The 25,459-nt window shown below is 38.4% G+C and overlaps 2 protein-coding genes across 5 annotated transcripts in view; both read right to left on the bottom strand.

The window, feature by feature from the left end:
• ndufs2 (NADH:ubiquinone oxidoreductase core subunit S2) overlaps positions 1-25,459 on the bottom strand; it is a 190,846-nt gene that overhangs the window by 71,657 nt on the left and 93,730 nt on the right. The gene's annotated exons all lie outside the window — the stretch shown is intronic.
• The window catches only part of focad (focadhesin), a 65,031-nt gene that overhangs the window by 37,600 nt on the left and 1,972 nt on the right, over positions 1-25,459 (bottom strand). The window contains exons 2-13 of one of the 4 annotated variants that reach the window (XM_083542115.1): positions 23,121-23,310; positions 22,844-23,008; positions 21,727-21,811; positions 21,060-21,134; positions 20,024-20,178; positions 15,896-15,994; positions 8,756-8,857; positions 8,196-8,406; positions 7,657-7,863; positions 4,277-4,364; positions 3,493-3,683; positions 2,378-2,638 (exon numbers count right to left, since the gene is read on the bottom strand). In XM_083542115.1, the coding sequence (XP_083398241.1) occupies positions 2,378-2,638; positions 3,493-3,683; positions 4,277-4,364; positions 7,657-7,863; positions 8,196-8,406; positions 8,756-8,857; positions 15,896-15,994; positions 20,024-20,178; positions 21,060-21,134; positions 21,727-21,786 (1,449 nt within the window). In that variant the 5' untranslated portion in view covers positions 21,787-21,811; positions 22,844-23,008; positions 23,121-23,310. Of the gene's footprint in view, positions 1-2,377; positions 2,639-3,492; positions 3,684-4,276; positions 4,365-7,656; positions 7,864-8,195; positions 8,407-8,755; positions 8,858-15,895; positions 15,995-20,023; positions 20,179-21,059; positions 21,135-21,726; positions 21,815-22,843; positions 23,009-23,120; positions 23,311-25,459 lie in introns of all 4 variants that reach the window. The other 3 variants (XM_083542114.1, XM_083542112.1, XM_083542113.1) reach the window with 3 other exon arrangements.

Here is a 25,459-nt window from a genome sequence, read left to right as displayed (position 1 = left end):
AGAAAGAAAGAAAGAAAGAAAGAAAGAAAGACTGAAAAACAAGAAAGAAAGGAAAGGGGATAAAAAAGCAAGAAAGCAAGAAAGAAAAAGAAAGACTAAAATAAACAAGAAAGAAAGAAAGAATTAAACAAGAAAGAAAAAAAGAATTAAACAAGAAAGAAAGAGAAAGAATTAAACAAGAAAGAAAAAAAGAATTAAAAAAGAAAGAAAGAAAGAATTAAACAAGAAAGAAAGAAAAGGGGATAAAAAAAAGCAAGAAAGAAAGCAAGAAAGAAAAAGAAAAACTAAAATAAACAAGAAAGAAAGAAAGAATTAAACAAGAAAGAAAAAAAGAAAAAAAAGAAAGACATTTGATCTAACTGCTGGTTCATCGCAAGAAGGAAAAGAAGTGTAGTTTGAGGTGTCCAGAAGCTCCACAGCTTGTGCTTGTGTAAAAATGTGTAAAAGCTCCGAGTGAAGAAAAAGACTCTTCCACATCACTTCCTCCTGCTAACCTGCAGTTTTTACTCTAAACTCTAGACTAATGAATATACACTACACTATAGTTTCTAGCAGATTTTGTCCATATGGTATATAGACAGAAGTTTGTGGACACCTGCCCGTAAGTTTGATATTTGCTTTTTAAAGATCACATTTCACATTCAATCCCCATGTGCTGTAATAATAACCTCCACTCTTCTGTGGAGATTTTGTTGTGTTGTTGTAGAAATTTGTGCTCATGCAGCCACGAGGATGTTAGTAAAGTCAAAAGGAAGAGTGAGGAGGTCTGGGGTGCAGTCAAACCTCAACCCATTTAAAACCAAAAACATATCTTCATGGAGCTGGAGTTTTGGGCAGGGGCATGTCATGCTGGAGCAGGTTTGGCTCTCCTGAAGACGTCCTATACAATTGTGGGCCTTCCAAATATTGGTGAAGAAAATTATATGGCTGGTAAAAAGGCCGGTGTAACAATACTTTTGCCCATATGGTCTAGTGGTTTAATATAACATGGGTTTAAAAAAAAAAAAAAAAAAAAAGAATCTCTTACATCTGTGTAAACATCTGTATGATTATAATGACTGTCCTGAAATCTTCCTCATGGATTCCCATTATTCTATTCCCATTATTTTCCCACTCGACTGCCTAAATGTTAAAATGAGGTGTATGATGGACAAGCATGAGTGAGCTTGGCACTGTTTAAGTGTAAGCTCTATTCTCACACAAATTGCTTGCATTGCTGAATTCACCATAGAGGGGGAATCTGCAGGTGTCAATGCAATGCCATCTTTCCTTCATGCCATAACTGCAAACCGCTCCTGTTCCTCAGCACCCACCGTGTTGCCTAGCAACTGTGGCATCTAAAAGGATAATGGGTTGGAATGGGTGAGTGGAAGAGAGGTGGTGATGGGGGAGGGGGGGGGGTGTTTAGAGGGAACTATCTCTGGGTATGATTTCAAATCATATGCCACCTACTATAGAACTAACCAGAAAGAAGGCACATGCCACAGGGATGTCAAATTGCATTCGAAGTTCAAGTGCTTGAAATAATTAGAATTTAAAAACGCACCGGAATATTAATGAGCTTCTAATTTTCTACAGCGTCAGACAGAATAAAGATTATCAACACTACAACATGCACCCGTTTCATTCAGACCAGAAGTCAGAAATGATTTGATGAGCCAACATCAACACTGCAATACTATTTAGTTCATTTTTGGGTTGTTTGGGTTTTTTCTTTTCGAGGTAATCTGGAAAAGATAAAAAAAAAACTTAAGACACCCAAATAAAACAAATCAACCCTCTCAGGAACAGTTAGCCCAAATACCAAATGGCTTTCTAACTGCGTAGTGTATGCCTCATGCCGAATAAAACGCTATAGCAGCTTTATCCTCTGAATCCAATAAGGGGATTACATGCAATACTCACAAAATTACATGCAATATTTCGTCATTTTTCTGTCGGCACGAAATATTAAAAGCCTCGAAGTGCATTTATTCCTAGCGTATTGGGTTTGCGGGAGCTATATTAAGTGTTTTGGGTTTATGTACTGTACCTATAACTTAAGTCAACACTTCTCGAAGATTCTGTACAAGAGAATAAAAGAGAGAATGACAAAGAACAAGAGATAAAGAAATGAAAGAAAATTGAAGAAAAAAAAAATTCGAATGAAAAAGCAGAAGAGAAAAAGCACCTTATCTTGAAAAGGAGCATCTGTCATCCTTAATAAATTCCCCTGACCCACTATGTGCTGTACTTTGTATGGTTATGTATATGACTAATAAGAATGGGAGTTAATCCGCACACTTGGATATAGAAGCTTTAAATGCGTGCCTTTCACACTCTCTGTTTATGTTCCACCCTCCTTCGGAAGGTAATAACAACAGTATGCAGGCTCTACCTGAGTGGGATCAGCCTCAGCGATTCCTGCTGCGGTGTCCAGTGCCAACCTGCAGAGATTTCCATCACTGCTGAGAATCAGGTGAGTGACCAGGAGAGGAAGAGCGTCAGGAACACGTTCACACAAAGGAAGAATGGACTGAACAGAGTAGAGCCAATCCGTGGCGGCCGCAGGATCTGAAGAGACTCGGCATAACACACTGGTGGCCACTTGCAGCTCGCTGTACCATGTGCTGAGAGGAAGAGTCAGCTGAGTGCAGTTCTGTAGAGGAGAAGATTATATTTTATTAATAATATATATATTACATATACAGTCATGGCTAAAATTGTTGGCACCCCTGGAATTTTCCCAGAAAATCTAATATTTCTCACAGAAGAGTATTGCATTAACACGTTTTGCTATACACATGTTTATTTCCTTTGGGAAGAAAGCAAATATATATATATATATATATATATATATATATATATATATATATATATATATATATATATATATATATATATATATATATATATATGTGTGTATGTGTGTGCATGTGTGTCTTCTGGTTCGTTTGAAATACACACACACACACACACACACACACACACACACACACACACACACACACACACACACACACACACACACAGAGTGCCTGTCAAAAGTTTTTACACCACATGCTCCTTTTGTTTCAATGCAAGAAACTATGTAAAAGGATAAACTTTCACCTCCATGTTTAACTGTGGGTGTGAGGCAGTCTGGTAACATCTACTTATAAAGTATAATTTCTACTGTTAGAGCCAGAAATGTCACATCTGTCCACAAAACTTTCTCCTAGTCATTCCCAGTCATTGGTCATTGTGTGGTTTTGCATTTTTTCCTAGTTTGCTGCATATAAACAAAAGGAAGTTTCGTATGTACTTTTTCCAACACCCCATTCCACATTAGTCCTCATCTGCCCCATTAGAGCCCGAGGTAAAGTCAGGTGTCTCAATACCTTTGTCCATATAGTGTTGAAGTGCACATCACTGTTTAAAATTTAAACAATACAATAGATGATTTTAAGTTTCATGCAGTGAACAAGGCTGAAAAAAGAAGTTCTGGCCCTGAAACTGCCGAACTGGAAGTACCTGAACCGGACTGCTTGTCTCTCCCTTAATCGTCTGAAGCAGTAAATTGGCCAGGCCTTGATTCTTCCTCTGTGTTTGAGGATCAGTCAGTGCCTCCATGAGTGTGGAGCAGGAAAGCACCTGCAGAAGGGGCATCACCATCAACGACGCGCCCCATACGGGTCTCTCTTCAGGAGGAAAAAGCTTAACAGCTGAGAGTAAAGGAAAAACATGTTATGTTCCTAGTCAAGATAAAGTTTCTTGAAGGTGAACGAATGGAAAAAGGGGGGGCTAAACAGGTTTTGAAATGCCAGGCCAAATCACATTTTTCTTGAGATTGCAAAGGGAAATTTTTTTGTTGTTGTTTTGAATTTACTTGCTTTTCTCATCGCTTATTTTTTGGACAGAATAAAGACATTGGGGCCTAAACATCAACATCTTCTTAAAACATATTTAATATAACAGAATGGCAAAGTCTGGGGTCTTAGTGATCATGGCACCACACATTATCCTTTGAAGAGATACTTGGATTGTATAATTTGTATAAGAGGCTTCTATTAGTGGACTGAACCCCTCGAAAACCCCTCTCATTGCCTTTGTTCACTGTGATCAAAATTACTCTTTCCGACATACATTTGAATATTACAAATAAATAAAAGTACAGGCAACAATATATTATGTGTGATTGAGTTAAATGGTGAGCATCAGCCTTTGCAAAAGGCAAATCATCTGCTAAGAATAGCAGATATCACCCTCCTGTGGAAGTAAAGCTATCAATGTCAGTGAGTGGGGAGAAAATCTTCACCGAGCTCCAGGAGGGCGGTCTGCTGCGAGGCCGAGGCTCTGAGGAGGAGCAGCGAGATCCCCATGATTACTTGCTCAGTCGGGAGGTCCTGCCGAGAGAAAGAGTCGAGTGAGAGGCAGAGTGGGACGCAGATGCCGTCTTTCAGGGGGGTGCTGAGCGCAGGAGGAAAAACGCTCCGGGCTGGCGTGAAAGCTACCACCAGTCTTTCGAGACTTGAAGTGAGGCTTTGAGAAGATTAGCATCACACGGCTAACCCTGTTTGAAGCCGGCATGCCTTTTTCATCACGCTCTCGCTAACAAAAACAAATCCTGGAAGCCGAGGAACACACCGAGACTTCGAGAGTAAACAGTTTACGAGTTGTCTGGGGACATTTAAACACTTTTGGAAGAAATAATTCCCTCTTTAATAATGAAAGCGGAGTACGCAGCCTTACAAAGACTAAAGCTAATAATAGGGCTTGAACTTGAACCAGCTTATTTGTAAATAAGTCCCAGGAGCGTTACACTCTTTGGAATAAATGCTTCAAATTTAGATAAATAATTCTTGCCATTCTATTAAAACAAAAGAAATGGCACCCTATAAAAGCAGGGCTAGCAAGGCCTTCTATGCTGCCATAAAACCAGAATTACTGATTTACACATTAACATATCTTTTTCCATGAATATGTTCTAAATTATTTCCAATAGTTTATTCTTTTTATTTTACAGCGTTTCTCTCAGGTATGTTGCTTCAAGACGCAGTACCACTGAGGAACTGAGCAACTTTCCAATGAAAATCCAATCAGATTTCAGCCGTCATATTACGTGTTGCCAGAGTTAAAGTTATCTGCCATAAGGCCAGCAGGATCAGCTCCTGCGGGCTGTTTTATCATAATCTCTTTGTTGCTTTAATCAGACTGCAATTTGGCCACACCAAGGCCCCCTAGCAGGCACCCGACCACATCAGCATTATCACATGATTTAAATGGACAGCGAGAGCGCTAGTCGGAGCTAGCAAACCGCATCTACTGCAATATATATATATATTCACATAGACTTAATTTTTTTTCCATTCCACAATGGCTGATAAAGAAGAAATTGATTTAGACACAGATACACTTATAAGAACATTTACAAGACAGTCTTTTCAAGAAAAGCTTGACATTATGAGAAAAGGTCGAAAAAAAGAAATAGTTCAAAACAATTAAGCATTTGCATGATCCATTTATACTTTAGCATTTTCTATCCTGACAAATTTGCACAAAAACATACATTTGCCTTCATTTCAAATCCCCTGGAAAACAGTAAAGCATGAAATAATTACCAGAATCCCACAGGGTCATTTTTTGAGTTTAATATTGATGCTTCTGCGAGAGACGATGTGTGAGGGCGGTGCCGATGTGTTTGCAGTAAAAAAGAGACTTGTTGAGCTGTGTTCATTGTGTTTCTTGCTTTAGTAATGGCATTCGTTCTCGCTGTATGAGATACCTGTCTGTGAGGAAGTTATCTGTTATACTGCTTTTCTGTATAATATTGAAGTTTTTTGTAGCTGTGGTGTCATAAAGATGGTATTAAGAGGCAGATTTATTCAGGTAAGACGCCTCTGAAGGCCTGGATGTGAAACACACGGCCCACCACTGTATGAAAAAAGGTTTATGCCTCTTTTTTTTTTTTTTAATACCATGGCATGAGAAGGGAAATCAAAAAAGTGTTTGTCTTTTTTAGTGAGCAGCAAGCTAGGATGGAATGAATGATGGGAATGAATTCCTAAACATTCCAAAAAAATCACAAGAACTAAAGAAACACTGTACTGTATATCTCTTTGCTCGATTGACCCTGCTTCCATTTATGCGCTCAAGGTCTTGCTGGAGACGTGTTTATTTTTTGTAAATTTTCCATCAAACATGTTTATTATGGTCATGATTTTACCTTTGCGTACAAGACGCTTATATAAATGAATTTCCCAGTTTTTCGATTTTTTTCTCCAAACAATTTACTGCCGCAAACAAAAGAAAAAAAACAAATGCTGTTTCAGGAGGTCTCAGGCGTGCATTTGTTTAATTCTTAAAACTTTTCTTACAAGTGATTTGACCATCGAAATTCATATTTGGCATACAGATGGTCCTCGAGTTACGATGGTTCAACTTAAGATTTTTCGATCTTACGATGACGAGAGCGATACGGCAAAATTGTAAAGATATTAAAAATTACGCGCAGCAGGCACACAGCAGTGTACGATGTACGATACATAGATACGCAGCTGGGATGAGCGTGTCTCTCGCCCTGTGAGATGCTCCACTCTCTCTAGCGGTCGATGGTGATTTCTGTTTCAAACAGCAATTTTATGGATAAAAGAAAAGGAAGAAGAGGAAAGCCATCAGTTTAGAGCAGAAAATAAAAATTATAAATCAGTATGAAGCAGGAAAGATTGTCACAGTCATATTACCATCTTCGACTTACGATATTTTTGACTTACGATGGAGTCTTTGTAACGTATCTCTATCGTAAGCGGAGGACTACCTGCATATCCTTCAACTTCAGTGTTAAAGATTTGCCTGTGTGCTGATTGTTTAAAGTGAATACTTGTATAGACATCTTAACCCATTTAAATGTAAGAAAATATACACCATTCCCTTCAAACTAGCCATGTTTATTTGGCATCAATCTGTTAACTTGTGAAAGAAACACGTAGTTAAAAAAACACCCCACAACAAGTATAAGGGGGGGGGGCACATCCTCTTTTGCTTTTCCCAGTTAGGAATTTCAAGTTGCAGCCTCGAGTCGAATAATGCATTAGTCTACAACATGCTACGGTAGCTGCACTGCATTACCGGAATAATCATCACATTCTGGCCTTAGGAGACGTCCATTTACCATTTGTTAGTTTGAGCTCTCTGTGAGCATTACCTTATATGGCATTTTGTGGGCGTTACTAAATATACATAATCTGAGAAATGTGATCGTTTACGGATGACCCACGTTTAACATACGTGTGCGAGTTTGACTGATAAATCATACAATATGTTTTAATAGGTATAATTTGTATGTTATGCTCGATTTCTCTCTGAAATAAAAAACAATTTTATTACAAAGATGAAACTCCTGCCAGTTTTAACTATGCACAAATTGTGACATAAGTGGGGAAAAAAAAACCCACGACAGGTCTATTTGTGATTTCTATTTAAGATCTTTATCACCAGCATGCACTCAGACCTGTGAACACACAGGATGCAGCATGTTTCATTTAAACGCAGAAATATGGTTTGCACTGACCATAACTGCAGCAGGAAAGCAGGTTAAATACAAAGTGTCTGCATATTATATTAAATAAAGAGATTAAATGAAAAACAAACTTTGACTGTGCCCAAAGCAGCGCAGACTGATCCACCAGTAGATCTTACCTCTTTACAGACAGGCAGGAGACAGTGCAAGGTGTGGAGTAAAGACCTCAGCTCTCCTCCTAACTGGAGGCTCAGGTGACAGACACACATGAGCTGCAGTGCAAGCTGCACTAACTCGGTCCTCCAGCGCTCCGGCTCGGCCAGCAGGGCAGAGCTTAGCGACTCGGCCATAGAACTGATCTCCACCACCGCTGTAACGCTGTCCACCTACATCCACCACAAGCACAGAGGTAATTCACCACAAATTTGCCGAAATCATCCAAGTATTTTAAAAAGCCATATTATTTAATAAAGTACTGGTATTGTATAGCATATTATCATAAAATTTTCTTTTTTAATTGAAAATCAATCCAAAATATGTAATTTGTTGTACTTTTATGTGCTTTTTAAACATTTCATCGCACATTTAGACCCCGTTTTCTGTCGGAATAACCTTCACTCTTCTGGAAGGATGTTCTTCTAGATCTTAGATTATAAAACTCGATCATTCAATTCTCTTGAAAAACATGACCCATGCCCACAAAGCATAAGAGCCTTACCAGTATATGAGGGAACAAACTGAAAAGGCAGTCGAGGATTTGGAGGGTGACCCGTGCAGAGGTTGAGCCTGACCCCTGTGCGACCTCTCGGCGCTGCAGCAGCACCCTGAGCAGTCCGTGTCTGAGCAGAGCATTCTCCGACAGCCTCTGAGGCTCACAATAAAGGTAGCGCAGGAACGGAGCCAACATGGAGATAAACAGCGGCTCGTCACTGGCACACAAATAAAAACACGCACGGCTTAGAATCAGCTTGTGAATTTGAGAGCATGCTGGCTGGTTCAGCTTTACTGTAATTACCAGCAAAAGGCACTGAAAGCAAAATAAATAAAAGAGAATCTGATAATATATTTACTGGCAAGACTGATCTTCATGTTATCTTTTTGTATAAAGCTTTGAGAAATATAGAGAATATGAACTTCCCATTTGGTTTTCACAGAAGTAAAGTCAAGCATGCATAGTGTGATTTTTAAATAGAGGGGAAAAAAATGAGAGAGACCACGCATGCGTTTTCTCTCTCGCTCCAGGCTTTCCTGGCTAAAACGCTGAAAGGGAGTTCTTACTTGTCAGCAGCCAGCTGGATGAAGTCATCAATCTCCTGCAGAAGAGCAGCCCAGCAATCTGGCCGATTCTCCAGCACTGTGATGTACGGGTGAGGGCAACTCCTGGAGCACAAACACATACGCATACACAATAAATCCTTAATTAGTTATTACAAATTTCAGGATCATCATCAAAAAACACCCTTTTGTCTGGAATTTGCAAGTTCAACTAATGAGGACATCAAACCCAGCCATGCTCTCAAGATTAAAGAGATGACCTACTTTATCTTTCTGTAAATTAGAGTGATATGAATTAATCATAGACATTTGTAAACTCAAGTATGTGAAAGAGGGCAGATAGTTTAAAAACTAAATATAAGCATATATCATTAATAAAAATATTCAAAGCTATTTGATGGAGCAAAATTTTATTACAATGTACCACGGGGGGGAAAAAAAGAGCACGTAAAAAAAAAAAAATTAAAGAACATTACGAGAATAAAGTTGCAGCAGTAGGAGAATACAATAAAAATTATGAGAATAAAGTCATAGCCGTACAAGCATTAAGTCGTAGCCGTAAGAGAATACAGTCGTAGCCGTCGGAGAATACAGTCGTAGCCGTCGGAGAATACAGTCGTAGCCGTCGGAGAATACAGTCGTAGCAGTAGGAGAATACAGTCGTAGCAGTAGGAGAATACAGTCGTAGCCGTAGGAGAATACAGTCGTAGCAGTAGGAGAATACAGTCGTAGCAATAGGAGAATACAGTCGTAGCCGTAGGAGAATACAGTCGTAGCAGTAGGAGAATACAGTCGTAGCAGTAGGAGAATACAGTCGTAGCAGTAGGAGAATACAGTCGTAGCAGTAGGAGAATACAGTCGTAGCCGTAGGAGAATACAGTCGTAGCAGTAGGAGAATACAGTCGTAGCAATAGGAGAATACAGTCGTAGCCGTAGGAGAATACAGTCGTAGCCGTAGGAGAATACAGTCGTAGCAGTAGGAGAATACAGTCGTAGCAGTAGGAGAATACAGTCGTAGCAGTAGGAGAATACAGTCGTAGCCGTAGGAGAATACAGTCGTAGCCGTAGGAGAATACAGTCGTAGCAATAGGAGAATACAGTCGTAGCCGTAGGAGAATACAGTCGTAGCAGTAGGAGAATACAGTCGTAGCAGTAGAATAAAGTCATAGTCGTAGGAGAATAAAGTCATAGCAGTAGAATAAAGTCAGTCGTAGGAGAATAAAGTCATAGCAGTAGGAGAATACAGTCGTAGCAGTAGGAGAATACAGTCATAGCAGTAGGAGAATACAGTCGTAGCAGTAGGAGAATACAGTCGTAGCAGTAGGAGAATATAGCCGTAGCAGTAGGAGAATATAGTCGTAGCAGTAAAAGAATAAAGTCGTAGCAGTAGGAGAATACAGTCGTAGCAGTAGAATACAGTCGTAGCAGTAGAATACAGTCGTAGCAATAGGAGAATACAGTCGTAGCAATAGGAGAATACAGTCGTAGCAGTAGGAGAATACAGTCGTAGCAGTAGAATACAGTCGTAGCAATAGGAGAATACAGTCGTAGCAGTAGGAGAATACAGTCGTAGCAGTAGAATACAGTCGTAGCAATAGGAGAATACAGTCGTAGCAGTAGGAGAATACAGTCGTAGCAGTAGAATACAGTCGTAGCAATAGGAGAATACAGTCGTAGCAGTAGGAGAATACTCACTCTACCCTTCGTATAGCACGCAGATGTAACCATCGAGATCCTTGGAGTGGACCACTGATCGCCATTTTTTTAAAAGGCAGTTTCTGTCAGATATAGATGGTTACATTTATTCTCGTAGTGCTACGAATTTTATTCTCCAACTTATTTTATTCTCTAACTTATTAACATTATTCTTGGAATCTTAGTTTTTTTTTTTTTTTTTAAATGCCACTAAAATGCTATCGTAGAAAGCCTTTTGTTAATAACTAACATTCAGGCAAAAGTGGTGGATATGTTGATATCTTACTGAACCGCTATTAACTGCTACCAAAGAAATACAAAGAAATACACTCCTAGCACTTCCTAGCTTTTAACATTAAACTTTCATACATGTGGTTGCAGGTTACAAAGTCAACAGTTAATACAAGTTGAATAACTCGAACCACAATGTTTATGTCCAGCTACGTCATCTTCCTTAAAGCTTAGTTTCTCAACTAAATGATCTGCCAAGTTCTGTGTTTGTAATCACCCCCTGCCCCAAAAAGCTCTGAGACACACCTCAGTGTGAAGGTTGAAATTGAACAGAAGCTCTCCATTATTTTCCCAGACAGGCCTCTAGCTCATTTATCTCCTTATCTATCTTCTGGTGTTCCCCATCCAACTAGGGCAATATTCACATCACTGGAACTCATCCATCAGGCTCCGGTTTGGCCAGACTGCCACAGAATTACCTGCCTTCAGTGTCTATGTAATGGCTGCCTGACACTCTGACCTTCGTTTCGTTGAGTTTAACTGCAAGTTTACGAAACAAGTCGGGGGCCATAAGGACAGGAATGTACAGGATGCTCAAGAAGAATCAGAACTTGTGTTTTGTTAATGGGGTCCACCACAAATCAAAAGCATTCCTTTTCATTCTCACATTTTCTATTTTCTATTAAAATATCCTATTTAAACCTCCTTTACATTTACGTTTACCGTGACTTTGACCGCAAGGTGTCAAAGCAAGGGTTTAAAAAACCAACTTGAGAAGTACTTTATCACTATATTTAACTATTGTTGTGCTATAATATTATACAAAATTCAATATTGTAAATTGCGTATGTTGTAGTACTTGTTAAAAATCTTAAAAGTCTACTGTAATTCAGCCAAATGACTGTAGTCTGTGCATCAATAAGCTCATGCAGCTTTAATTTATATTCAATATATCTGCCAAATAAAAAACTGTTACGCTCACACTTTTATACTTTCACTTAGGTAGAATTTCTCATGTCAGAAGTTGGACATGGAGATATTCCAATGCTGATGAACACCGTTAAATTGTATTTTTTAGACACTAAGGCACAATATCAAGTAGACAAATAACTAAAAGAGGAGACAAAACAATTTGGACAATATTTTCTAAGTGCCCTTGTGACCCTACAACAGATTGCGGAGGTGACACCAGGCAGATGGGCAGCCTGGGCATCACCAAGCCACTTCCATTAATCCTGGCACCTTCCCTGATGGCCAGGCTGCAATCCCAGACGAGTTCACCCAAAGACAAGGTCTCCAGCCATTCATCTTCTCACCAGGCAGCACCCAAGAGACTCAAAACCTAGCGAAGAGTTTTCCATGTTCACTCGTTTTGAACCATGCCCATGGTTTCTCCAAACATATGACGCCAATTGTAGATTTAATACCAGGCAAAGATGAGCCACTCTGGAAGCATTATCTGAGAATTACGGGCTACAGAACAGAACCTGCTATTACACCTCCCACCACTACTAATCCTACAGCCCTGACATGCTCATGAACCCAGAAGTCTGGATCACAATGCCAGTGACTTTTTATGTGGATTGAAGGCAATAAACATGTTCCCTCAGAAATGTCTGTAAATTGGAGAAAAGTACAACTGTTAAGACACATCAGTACTGATTGATTTCGGCAAAGGAATCAAACTGCCTGTTTATCACCGCTAATGAGACAGAGATCCCCAAGGGCTTGATCATATTAGGGGGACAATTTATGAGCAATAACTCATGAAGACATATGACTTCCAGTGATAGCAGGGGGCTTGGCAGCTTTGTCCTAACATGTAATTTCCTTCACTTAAGATGGGTAATCACAGTTATCATCAGTGTTTGTTTTTTCGTAAAGAACCTCATCTTACAACACCTCTCAGTGGCACTCAGAGTTCGGAACTAAAAAGATTATCCCTTAAAAAACGGCTTGTGATATCACACTCTTAAACGAAGCAGAAAGAACCTCCGTGCTGCAGACCCCAGCAGATTTAATAAAAAAAATATTAAAAACGATGGGCTAATGCTATATTTAATAATATTGCAACAAAATTCCAATGTGCATTATAAGGAAGAACGACAATAAACACATTACACCATTTATATTTCGTGCAACATAGTAAATGTGTGTATTAATAAGTAGGATTGCATTTGGATTGCAAATTATTAGAGTATTGAATTACACCGTCCTTTTTGAAGGCCCTCTTTGGGGTTAATTAGTGCCAATGAAGCGACATATGCCATAACCAAAAACACATTGTTGGTAACAGATAACCACACAAGAATGCAAATGCGAGAAATTGCTGTCAAAGAAATGACCTAGAACGTGAAGAACAGCCATTTTTGTGACTTAGCAGTCATGCTTTCGTTTAGGCATAATTAGGGTTATTTTTAGTGCTTTGTATATTGCTTTTGCATCAAAAAAAGAGCATGTATACAATACATAGTCTTAAAAATAAGTCTTATACAGAACCAGCCAGTGGCGGGCTGTGCATTTGGTACCTGGGCCTTCAGTGGGGACTTACCCGACTTAATCCACCTCTTAATACCACCACTATCATATACTAAACATACACCGTAATTTTCGGACTATTAAACGCACCCAAATATAAGCCGCACCCACTGAATTTGACAAAGATTTTTATTTTGAACATAAATAAGCTGCACCTGTCTATAAGCCGCATTGTCTATAATGTCTACATTAAAACTAATGTACTTTACACAGGCTTTAACGAAAGACTTGTATCTAAACAGTAGCCTACCAATAAAGTCATTGTTCACTGTCTTCCTCCTTCCTTTCACAACTATTTCTCTCGGGAGTTTTTCTTTTGGCATCGTCGTGTGTTTAAAAATCACCATCGGTGAAGCTTTTCTCCCGATGCCGTGCAGCTCAGAACACAGGTGAAGTGCGTTTTTTCATGCCCGGTTGATTTCAGCGTGACGAATGATTCACATTTCCTGTAGACAGTCCGAGTGAGCGGCAGGTCAAACATCAGAGGAACCTCATCCATATTTATGATGTGGTGCAGCCCGATTCAGTGGGAGCGCATCTGATTTAATATAAAGAGTTTCATTGGTTCACCTGAACCCGTTCGCCAATTTCATTGGTCTAATGTTATGGGGCTCAGGTTTTTGGCATGAAGCTTGTGAAACCGGGAAAAACCCATAAATTAGCCGCTTCATTGTTTAAGCCGCAGGGTTCAAAGCGTGGAAAAAAAATAGCGCCTTATAGTCCGGAAAATACTGTACAAAAAAAGTATATATATATATATATATATATATATATATATATATATATATATATATATATATATATATATATATATATATATATATATATATATTCTTTTTTTTTTTGCATGTTTGTCACACTTTAATGTTGTAAATCATCAAACTAATTTAAATATTAGTAAAAGATAACACAAGTGAACACAACATGCAGTTTTTAAATAAGGGTTTTTATTATTAAGGGAAAACAAAATCCAAAACTACATGGCCCTGTGTGAAACCTAATAACTGGTTGGGCCACCCTCAGCAGCAACATCTGCAATGAAGCGTTTGTGATAACTGCGACCAATGAGTCTGTTACAGCGCTGTGGAGGAATTTTGGTCCACTCATCTATGCAGAATTGTTATAATTCAGCCACATTGGAGAGTTTTCGAGCATGAACTGCCTTTCCAAGGTCATGCCACAGCATCTCAATAGGATTCAGGTCAGTACATTGACTAGGCCACTCCAAAGTCTTAATTTTGTTTTTCTTCAGCCATTCAGAGGTGGACTTGCTGGTGTGGTTTGGATTATTGTCCTGCTGCAGAACCCAAGTACGCGTCAGCTTGAGGTCACAAACAGATGGCTGGACATTCTCCTTCAGGATTTTTTAGTAAACAGCAGAATTCAGGTTGCCCTTTATCACAGCAAGTCTTCCAGGTCCTGAAGCAGCAAAACAGCCCCAGACCATCACACCACCACCACCATATTTTACTGTTGGTATGATTTTCGTTTTCTGAAATGTGGTGTTACTTTTTACGCCAGACTTAATGGGACACACACCTTCCAAAAAAGTTCAACTTTTGTCTTGTCAGTCCACAGAGTATTTTCCCAAAGTTTTGGGGATCAGCAAGATGTTTTCTGGCAAAACTGAGACGAGCCTTTATGTTCTTTATACTTAGCAGCGATTTTCGTCTTGGAACTCTGCTATGCAGACCTTTTTTTTGCCCAGTCTCTTTCTTATGGTGGAGTCATAAACACAGACCTGCAGTGAGGCCTGCAGTTCTTTGGATGTTGTTGTGGGGGTTTTTGTAACCTCTTGGATGAGTCGTCGCTGTGCTCTTGGGATAATTTTGGTCAGCCGGCAACTCCTGGGAAGGTTCTCCACTGTTCCATGTTTTTGCCATTTGTAAATAATGGCTCTCATTGTGGTTCGCTGGAGTCCCAAAGCTTTAGAAATGGCTCTATAACCTTTTCCAGACTGATAGATCTCAATTACTTTCTTTCTCATTTGTTTCTGAATTTCTTTGGATCTCGACATGATGTCTAGCTTTTGAGGATCTTTTGGTCTACTTCACTTTGTCAGGCAGGTCTTATTTAAGAGATTTCTTGATAGTGAACAGGTGTGGCAGTAATCAGGCCTGGGTGTGGCTAGAGAAATTCAACTCAGGTGTGATAAACCACAGTTTTAACAGGGGGCAAACACTTTTTCACACAGGGCCATGTAGTTTTGAATTTTGTTTTCCCTAAATAATAAAAACCTTCATTTAAAAACTGCATGTTGTGTTCACTTGTGTTATCTTTTACTAATTTACTAATTTAAATTAGTGTGATTATCTGAAACATTAATGTGTAACAAACATGCAAAATAAATAAATAAATAAATAAATAAATAAATAAATAAATAGATAGATAAATAATATAAAAAGTATATGCATAGTATATGCATTTTTCGCATTGCGAGAAGACTTGAACAGAAAGCCACATATTCCAAAAAACTCGATCAATTTGCTTAATGTTTGGCATGTTTAGGACCTGATTTTAATGCTCAAAAGCTTTGTGACATATTTTGGTAAATTTCTGTACATGTATTAGCACAATTGGTATTTTGGTACAGATCTGATTGTAAACTAAGCTTTTAAAAAAAATTAAGACATAAATCAGTTCACATATTTGCTGTAAGGCAGATGTTTAAATGCTTACCTGATTGAATATGGACATGAGAAGGGTGTGCTTTTGTCTCTCTGACTCGCTTGGATCTGTAGCAGCTTCCCAACCACCTTAATCAGCCCTTGTACATTTCTGTTTAAGGCAGAGACCAGAATCGTTAGTAAACAGATATTATTACACAGAATTGCATGTTTCTTCTATAGTATGTATAATGCAACAAGACACATTCCAAACAGCTGACAGTTTAGAATGAATCTTTGTATCGAGAATGAAATAAAGTCACTACGAGGTTTACATCATCATGATCACCAGTACTATTAGCGTCATCATTATTGTAACATGTGCGCTTTACATAGGGATCGATCCTTCAATTCATGCAAATGATAAATGGTGGTGAGAGACAGTGCTCCGGTTTCGAGACAGTGGAGCTGGACGTGGGTTTCTCATACATTATAAATCACAAGGCTATGACAGCACACTCTGCACTTTTCTTTCATCTCTCCTCTCCTCTTCCCTCATCTTGCACTCATCTCTCAGCCGGCCTGCGCATCCCTTCTTCTTCTGGGTTTGATTAAAACACATTTTACTGCTCTGAGAGAGAGAGAGAGAGAGAGAGAGAGAGAGAGAGAGAGAGAGAGAGAGAGAGAGAGAGAGAGAGAGAGAGAGAGAGAGAGAAAGAGAAGCCATAATTCCATGCTGACAGCAAATTCTTTTGCGCGTCCCGCTTTCATCTTTGCCATCGCATGCATGTGTTCCGTGTGAATAGAGGCAAGTCTTGGTTTGCTCTGGGCATGCTAGGAACTACTCTCCTGTGCAACCTACAGGTTTTCAGTAAATGAACACAGAAACTATAGGGGGAAAAATATATCATAGCTGGAATGTAGTAATCATGTAGGCAAAGCAGGTTGAACTAAATCCGAAAGCACACTTTTAAGCCTACAGCGCTTCAATTTGGAACAAAGGATGCTCCCGCTGAACCCGATGGAAAACCTTAAAGAAAATAATTTCTTGACGTTTTTTGAAATATCAGTGCAGTTATCTTCAAAACGAGGGCCATCTGCTCATGCTTTGCCCATACATGAAACAACAGCAGACACGTTCTTCTTCTTCATCGAATGGTTATTGGGTCATGCTGGTCAGCACAACGAGGAGGGAGGAGATGTGTACTGCGTGGGTTACGAGCCTCTGTTATTATGGTGGGTGAGACAGCTTGAGCGGTGTGTGTGTGTGTGTGTGTGTGTGTGTGTGTGTGTGTGTGTGTGTGTGTGTGAACTGAAGAAACGACAAGCTGCATTTAAAGCCACGTCACTCCTTTCTCGTATATGTTTCAGAATATCTAGATGAGAACTTCGCAGTACAGGGGAAAAGATGTTCGCATATCCTGAATATGTCTGACACTATACTAGAACGAAGCATGACTAAGCTTTCACTGGTGTGACTCATGGTTGTCCGAAACATGGAATTCTTTTTTTTTTTTTTTACGCTCAAGTATTAGTTGTGCTTTCAGGGTCACGCAGCGCTCTGTAGCTTTGGATATTTAAAATATTAAATAAAATGTTAACAATACACTGTACTACATTATGATATATAATCACATTAACAAATGTAGTCTAACTAACACACACACACACACACACACACACACACACACACACACACACACACACACACACACACAGTGATAAGAGAGAAGCAATACATTACACATACAGTATGTGATGCAATACATTTATACCATTTATAAAAAATAGTTATAATTGTTTTATCTGTAAACAGTTGCCATAATTATCTTTGTATGGTAAATGTTTGTCTATTTTTAGAGTAGTAAATGATAAATAGAGGTGCACACTGCGATTTCTGGCCCCGATTTTTTCCCTCCAATACAAATTCTGGCCTTGTGACTTCTACGACGACCGTCAAACCAAGAACATCACATCATCACCATCATGATAACATCAAATGACCTCAAGAAAAATAGCAAAACAATAGAGTTCCAATTCTGTAGAATTGGAAGTCCGTTACGTCCACTTTTCCACAGTCATGCTTGCTCCACACACGTCATGTACAATTTTTCGTTTTTTATTATAAAAGTACTCTTAGTGCCGGTCCCAAGCCCGGATAAATGGGGAGGGTTGCGTTAGGAAGGGCATCCAGTGTAAAAACATGTGCCAAATCAAACATGCGGATCATGAATACGAATGATCCGCTGTGGCGACCCCTAATGGGAGAAGCTGAAAGAAAGTTTTATTATCAAAGTACCGTAATTTCCGGACTATTAAGCGCACCCAAATATAAGCCGCACCCAATGAATTTGACAAAGAATTTTATTTTGAACATAAATAAGCCGCACCTGTCTATAAGCCGCAAAACTAATGAACTTTACACAGGCTTTAATGAAAGACAGAGTCTGTTACACGGCTTGTATCTAAACAGTAGCCTACCAAGAAAGTCATTGTTCACTGTCTTCCTCCTTCCTTTCACAACAATTTCTCCTTTTGTTTTCCTTTTGGCATCGTCGTGTGTTTAAAAATCACCATCGGTGAAGCTTTTCTCCCGATGCCGTGCAGCTCAGAACACAGGTGAAGTGTTTTTTTCATGCCCGGTTGTTTTCAGCGTGACGAATTTCCTGTTGACAGTCCGAGTGAGCGGCAGGTCAAACATCAGAGGAACATCATCCATATTTATGATGTGGTCGGCCCGATTCAGTGGAAGCGCATCTGATTTAATATAAAGAGTTTCATTGGTTCACCTGAACCCGTTCGGCAATTTCATTGGTCTAATGTTATGGGGCTCAGTTTTTTGGCTTGAAGTTTGTGAAACCGGGAAAAACCCAGGAAAATTCCATATATTAGCCGCTTCGTTGTTTAAGCCGCGGGGTTCAAAGCGTGGGAAAAAAGTAGCGGCTTATAGTCCGGAAAATACGGTATGTCGTGAGCAAAATTAACACTACAGATTGTTTTTGTTTGGTGCTAGTTGATTGATGACGCAAAACTTCGGACGAGTCTTTTTGTTATGTGCGTCGGTTTTTGACTGTCGTACAGTCTGAGATTAGGACTAATGTTCCTACAGTCTGGCCAGCAACAATCGCAAAAGAACGTAAATATTATTAAAAAAAAATACACAAATCTGCATTAATCAGGAGTATAGTAACGGTATAACCGTCCCGATTGCTGCAGTGATTTCCTTTGTACCTGGGTTGAATCAGTTAGGATCAGTAAGTGAGCAGAGAGTTTGCTATGTTAAACGTGTGTTTTGACACTGTAACAGAAACCGAAGGGTGATGCTGGCTATTTTTAAGGTGTAAGCACCAGTGTATTGTGCAAATATCTGTCACATTGGACACACTGGATCCACCGGATGCTGTAACCAATAGAAAGGCGAAATGTTACCACACACCAAAACCTGAAAATTCAGGGGTTCATTTTACTTTTTTCGGGTGTGAGAAGTAAAATAGTTGACTTAGTATAGCATAACGTAGTTTAAATGTTTATTACAGGTCATATAAGTGTTATCTTATGATTAACAGCCTACTATATTATGCGTTCTACTAAATGTATTGTTTGACATGCAGGTGTATCAAACTGAGACCCCTGTCTCATTACACTCATAATTTATACATACGAATGAAACTGGTGGATAAAATATGAACCACAATTAATTTCAGCTGAAGCAAAAGCATTTTTACCACTACTTTTGCACTATCGGGCTTTCAAATTAAATGTCAAAATCTGTATGTGCTGCTTAATTTGTATTTAAAGGCCTTTTTTTTTTTCTTTATTTTTTTTTACCATTTTGACAAATTAATCTAAAAAAGCATAGGGATTTCTTTATTATTATTATTATTATTATTATTATTATTATGTCCCAGCTTGGACTGTCTTCCCAATAAAAAAGTAGGAGAGGGGTAGGAACTGAAGCATGATTATAATGCAATCATAGATCCATAGGGTGTCACATATGTGACATATTTTACTAATTAGCATAATTCTATTGCATAGCAAATTACTTGCTCAACATGTACAATACTGGAAAAAAAAGATAAATGTATGGGACAGAAATATACAGGGAATTTGTTCACACTGAAATAAATGATGATGTACTTTCTGCCAGTACTAAATGCCCTTCTATCTGGTTAACATTGGTCGTAATGTGGTGCCGCACCGTGCTGAGGGCAGGAGGTTGAGGATGCTGTTGAGGACGTAGTGAAGATCAGCATGGCCCTGCTCCACCAGCAGCACCAGGGCATCACAGCAAGCTGAGCGCACCACCACACTCTCACTGCTGCACTGCTCCCACAGAGCCACCAGAGCTGGACTCTGCCACGGCAAACAAAACACAATACAATTTCAAATCAATCTGTATTTATTTATTTTGTTTTACATTCTTTAAGAATTTAAACTAGCCAAACCCTTCAACACATGCCACAAGTTTTTGTTTTTTTCCCACACTAATATTAGCTAGCTTAGCTACACTAACAAAAGCTAGTAAACTAGCATGTATTTACCACAGGAAAACAGAATTGATTTCTGCAATTAATTTACTATATAACATTCAATTAATAGGAAACCTATTTTTTTTTTTAGCAAAAGAGTCGCACAAGTCAAACATTGTCCTTTTTAACCAATTGCCAATCATTGAAATTGGCTAACATTAGTAAGTTAGCTAGCAAGCAAAGCACACAGATTTAGTTCTCCTACAGCTTCTGACCTCTAAACTGCAAAATGTGACTTCTGTGCTTCCTTCAAGCAATTCTACCTGACAAAAACCTTATTTTTTTCTTTAAATCAAATAAAAATGTATTTGTCACATACACATACATACAGAGTACGACATGCAGTGAAATGCTTTGTGTGACTGTCCAGCATTTAAGCATAAAAAGGAATAGAATTAAGGATAAAAATAAAACAGAAAAAAAAAGCTAGATAAATAAAAAATATAAAATATATGTATATACATGAATGAGTAATTTGTACTTCTAATATCTGCCATAAAGTGATTTAGTGTGATTGTCCTTAAAGTGTCATATTGCAAAAAAAAAATTAATAATAAAAGTTTTAAGCTTTACGTTTTGTCGAAAGTTTTGTCGAAAGTTTTAAGCTTTAAGTTTTGTTTTAAAGACTATTATTCATTAAAAAACATTATATAAAAAATAAGCAACCTTAAAGTATATACATATTGCTGTTACTGTTAATTTCACCTGTGAGTTGGACTCTGAGATCTTGTCCTTTTGGCCTTTCTCCTTCAGTACAGCAGTAACCAGACTTCTTACAGCCTACACACACAAATAAATTCTCCCTCATCTGTACCAAAAAAACCTCACACAGTCGAACTCATTTTTAACAGTACTATTATTTTTTTTATTACAGTAACATTGTATGATCCTAAAAAATCAGGAAAGATGTCTTTGTATTTTGAGCAATGGGTCTGTACTTAAAGTATGGAATGAGGAAATAATATTCTAATATTTGAGCTAGTGGTTTAAAATCACTGCTTATAAGCAGCAAAACAAAACGGTGCTTCATTTTGGGATTAGTAATGCAATAGTAACATGATTGCTTTAACAGCACAAAGTATTTATACCTCTTATACCACTATTTATTAACAAACACAACTGTTCAATTAATTAATATCCTCCAAACAAGTTAGTTCCAGTTATCACTCATAAAACAAATGCTATAATTAAAACAGCTGTTTTAGAAATATAATAAACACTAGATGACTGTATCAGAATTAAGAATTGAACCGTTGCTGTGATACAAGGATAAAGGATTTACATGTTAACATGTAAAAAGACATCCAAAATCACTGAGGGCAACTTATTCTTAAAGCTGAAAAACATTCACAGATACATTTTTCCGGTTTACCTGGGACTGAATGAAAGCGCTGGGAAATTCAAATCTCTTTCTTAAAGTTTCACTGGTCATCTTGAATCATCGTAGCTGCTCTGCGCTGCTGAGAAGAGAGAGTCCAAGTGTATTGAGCACATTCCAGTTGTGTATTGAGAAGACCAAGACCAACTCATTTAGCACCAAAGGCCCCTGAAACAACTGCAAAGTGTCTATCACACATTTACTTATATTAAAAGAAGGAGAGAAAAAAAAAAAAACATGGGTGATAAAAAGTTTCAAAAGACAAACTCTACCAAACGTCCCATATACAATAGAGTACAGTGTGTAATACAAAATTAAAACGTGTAACACCATCACCATTTAAATACGAGTGTGGCCATCATAGTGAAATCCTGTTTTACTACGACTAGATAGATAGATAGATAGATAGATAGATAGATAGATAGATAGATAGATAGATAGATAGATAGATAGATAGATAGATAGATAGATAGATAGATAGATAGATAGATAGATAGATAGATAGAGTTTATATACAGTTCTAGTGATTTTCAGCATAGTTTAATTAGAAAAGTATTATTACATTTCCATTTGTTTTTACTGTGGTAAGACAATTACTCTTGCTATTACTGGTGCCAATCATATAACCCCAATCTTATTATCCCTACACAGGCTATCTGTTTTGAATCGACTACAAACTACTGCTACTTACTTACAAAACACTAAATCCGGTCTTCTAACATGCTACAATCCGTCACGCTCCCTGAGATCTCAAAACTCCGGACTTCTAGTAGTTCCTTGAATATTAAAGTCCACTAAAGGTGGTAGATCATTCTCACATTTAGCTCCTAAACTTTGGAATAGTCTTCCTGACAGTGTTTAGGGCTCAGACACACTCTCCCAGTCTTTAAGTGCAGATTAAAGACGTATCTTTTTATCAAGGCCTACACAAAACATACGTCTCACATCATAAACTTGTGCTCCAGAACATCTGATCACATGCACATTATCAACTTGTGCTTGTTAATATCATGAACAGCAGCTACACTAATTCCTCTACTGCTCCACTGCTTCTCTTTCTCTAGCCATCCTGAGGCATCCTGAGGTTGCACCAGATCCAATCACGTCCCACCTCGTAAAGATTGTGGACCTTTAAAGAAGTAGATGCCGAAATCGCAAACATCCTGTACCATCTAGAGATGTACCAGTGCCAATTGGATCCCACTTCATGTGGAGTTTGGACACTGAACCTCCTTGAGTGTTTAAAGGCTCTGGCATGGAGAAGCTGGTGTTGGATCTGTGATGATCTCAAATGTTGAGCTATTTTATGAGTTGATCAGTAGCTCCCAGTTTTATAACCATAATGACTGTATAAGACTGTAGAAAGAACATTACTTATAATCTTATACTTCAGTGCTCATGTTAGTTCTCACTCTCCAGTGTTCTGTATTGTTTAAAGACTATGATCACACTCTTGATGTCACCCAAATGAGGATGGGCTCCTCTCAAGGTTTCTTCCTCATAACATCTAAGGGAATTTTTCCTTGCCACAGTCACCACGGCTGCTCATCAGGGATAAATACACATTGTTCACCTTAACTGTTAAATTCTTTAAAGCTGCTTTGAGACAATGTCTGTTGTGAAAAGCGCCATAGAAATAAACTTGACTTGACATCCATTTTTACTGGAATTTAATCTGGGAATATAAGTCATATTCATGTGTTTTCCCCCTGCTTACTTAATTAGTATAGTTTCGTTTACCCTTTTTGCACAGATATTAATACTGTTTAAAGATGTGATTCTTTTCCAAAAAGATGGTGATGAATGTTACAATTTTACAAAAAAATTAAACTAGAGCAAAAACATACCATGAAGTGTTGAGATATGTTTCAAATCTCTACATAATGCTGAGAGTATACTAGATTTTGGAAGTAAAGGAATCACAGTTCAGCTGCAAATAATCATCGATAACCAAAGCTCATGAAGAAACTGCACGATTGAAGGTAATTATATCGCAAAAGAAAACACATTCAATTTAAACCTGGACACACTCAGGGGTTTTCTATCAATATTCAGGTAGTTTAGGAAGAGCTACTTGAACTACTTGAGCTACGTGAGCTTCTTGAGCCAGGTGATTTGGTTTTTAGCTGGTTATCTTCAGATGATGACTGTAGAACTACCTCTTACGAATACAGTTGAGCTAGCACATATTTTCTCAGTTTGTTTTATGTCTTTATGTAAAAGAAATAATAAAGGTGTGCTATAATTACTTCCAACAAAATTAGGCTGATGGTATGCTAAGTTTGCAACCTAGAGAACCAGTCTTGACTTATTGTGTGATAGAGACTCAAAGCACTTTTGTACAGCGCTCTGGATAAGGCCATCTGTTAAATGCCATAAATGTAATTGTTTTGAAGTTCAGCACCTTTGTCATTCAGTTACATACTTTTTTCAGAGCAAGTGAGCAAATCACTAATAGTTACAATCACAGATCAGCAGACGTAAGAACCGTTATAGACAAAATACAGAAATCAGAAGGCATGCAAATAAAATCCCTCGTCCAACTGTCGAAAGACCAAGCGATTTCAGATGAGCAAATAAAACACAAAACGCAAGAATTATCACGTTTTATTGGCCGATTTTTTTAATCACACGGCAATGCGATTAGCTCGGCAAAAATCGGGCAATGTTCTACACAATCGCTGACAGGATAAGTCTTTTTTATTGACTGATTTCAGCAACATACATCTGACTGCTAAATATAAAGACCAGGTTTAAGTTTAGTATTAAATAGAAATTAGTTTTGAAAATATACCGGTTTAACTTCTCTCCTTTCTTTCTAAATCTCTGTAACGCACTGTTTTTAACCAACTGTTCGTCTATCTCTCACAAAACAACCTCTATGATCTGAACCGGTCTGGGTTTAAAGCGGCACATTCCACAGAGATGGTCCTTTTGACTGTTTCTGAGAAACTGCATGCTGCCCGATCAGGCAAGCTGTCATCTGTACTTATCTTTCTGAACCTATCAGCAGCATTTGAAACGGTCAACCACAAGACCCTGCATCTACCCTCAAGCCTCTGTATCCATGGAACAGCATGGGAATAGTTTGCTTCCTACCTAGAAGGTCGCTGATACCAGGTAACATGGAGGGGATCCACATCTGCCCTGCGCAGACTCACCACTGGTGTCCCACAAGGCTAGGTACTTGGTCCCCTCCTTTTCTTCCTCTATACCCTCTATTTCTGAAACACTTAAATTAGCACCTTCCAGGTTTGCTTTGTAGAATTCAAGAGTTATATTTATATTAAGTTTGTAATCTTGCGTACCAGTGTAGATTTATTCATTGCTAGAGACTCAAAGCACTTTTGTATGTCGCTCTGGACAAGGGCGTATGATAAATGCCACAAATGTAAACGTAAATGTTACAAATCCAGGAGTGAATATGTGACTGTCTAACAAAAAGCTTCATCGTATCAACAAATACCTTCATGAATCATCAATATGTTTTAAAATGGAAGCGCGACCAAACAAGAGCCTGGAAATGAGCTGATCCTGCTTTTACAAAAAGCAAAGGAGCTCCTTGTGGATAATCAGATTGGAGAATCTGTCAGCGGTGTAACAAAATCCCTGTCATAATTGTGATTATCATCGATTGATTCTGTGCCGGTGATAGCACTTAATCATACATTTCTTCTTACAAGAAGCAGCCTTAAATACACCAAACACATAAAGTCCAGCAAAGCTC

The sequence above is a fragment of the Silurus aristotelis genome, assembly GCF_946808225.1.
Source record: "Silurus aristotelis genome assembly, chromosome: 5".
Classification (NCBI taxonomy): domain Eukaryota; kingdom Metazoa; phylum Chordata; class Actinopteri; order Siluriformes; family Siluridae; genus Silurus; species Silurus aristotelis.
The sequence above is the reverse complement of the archived record's forward strand: the minus strand, read 5'-3'. Positions and strand labels throughout refer to the sequence as shown.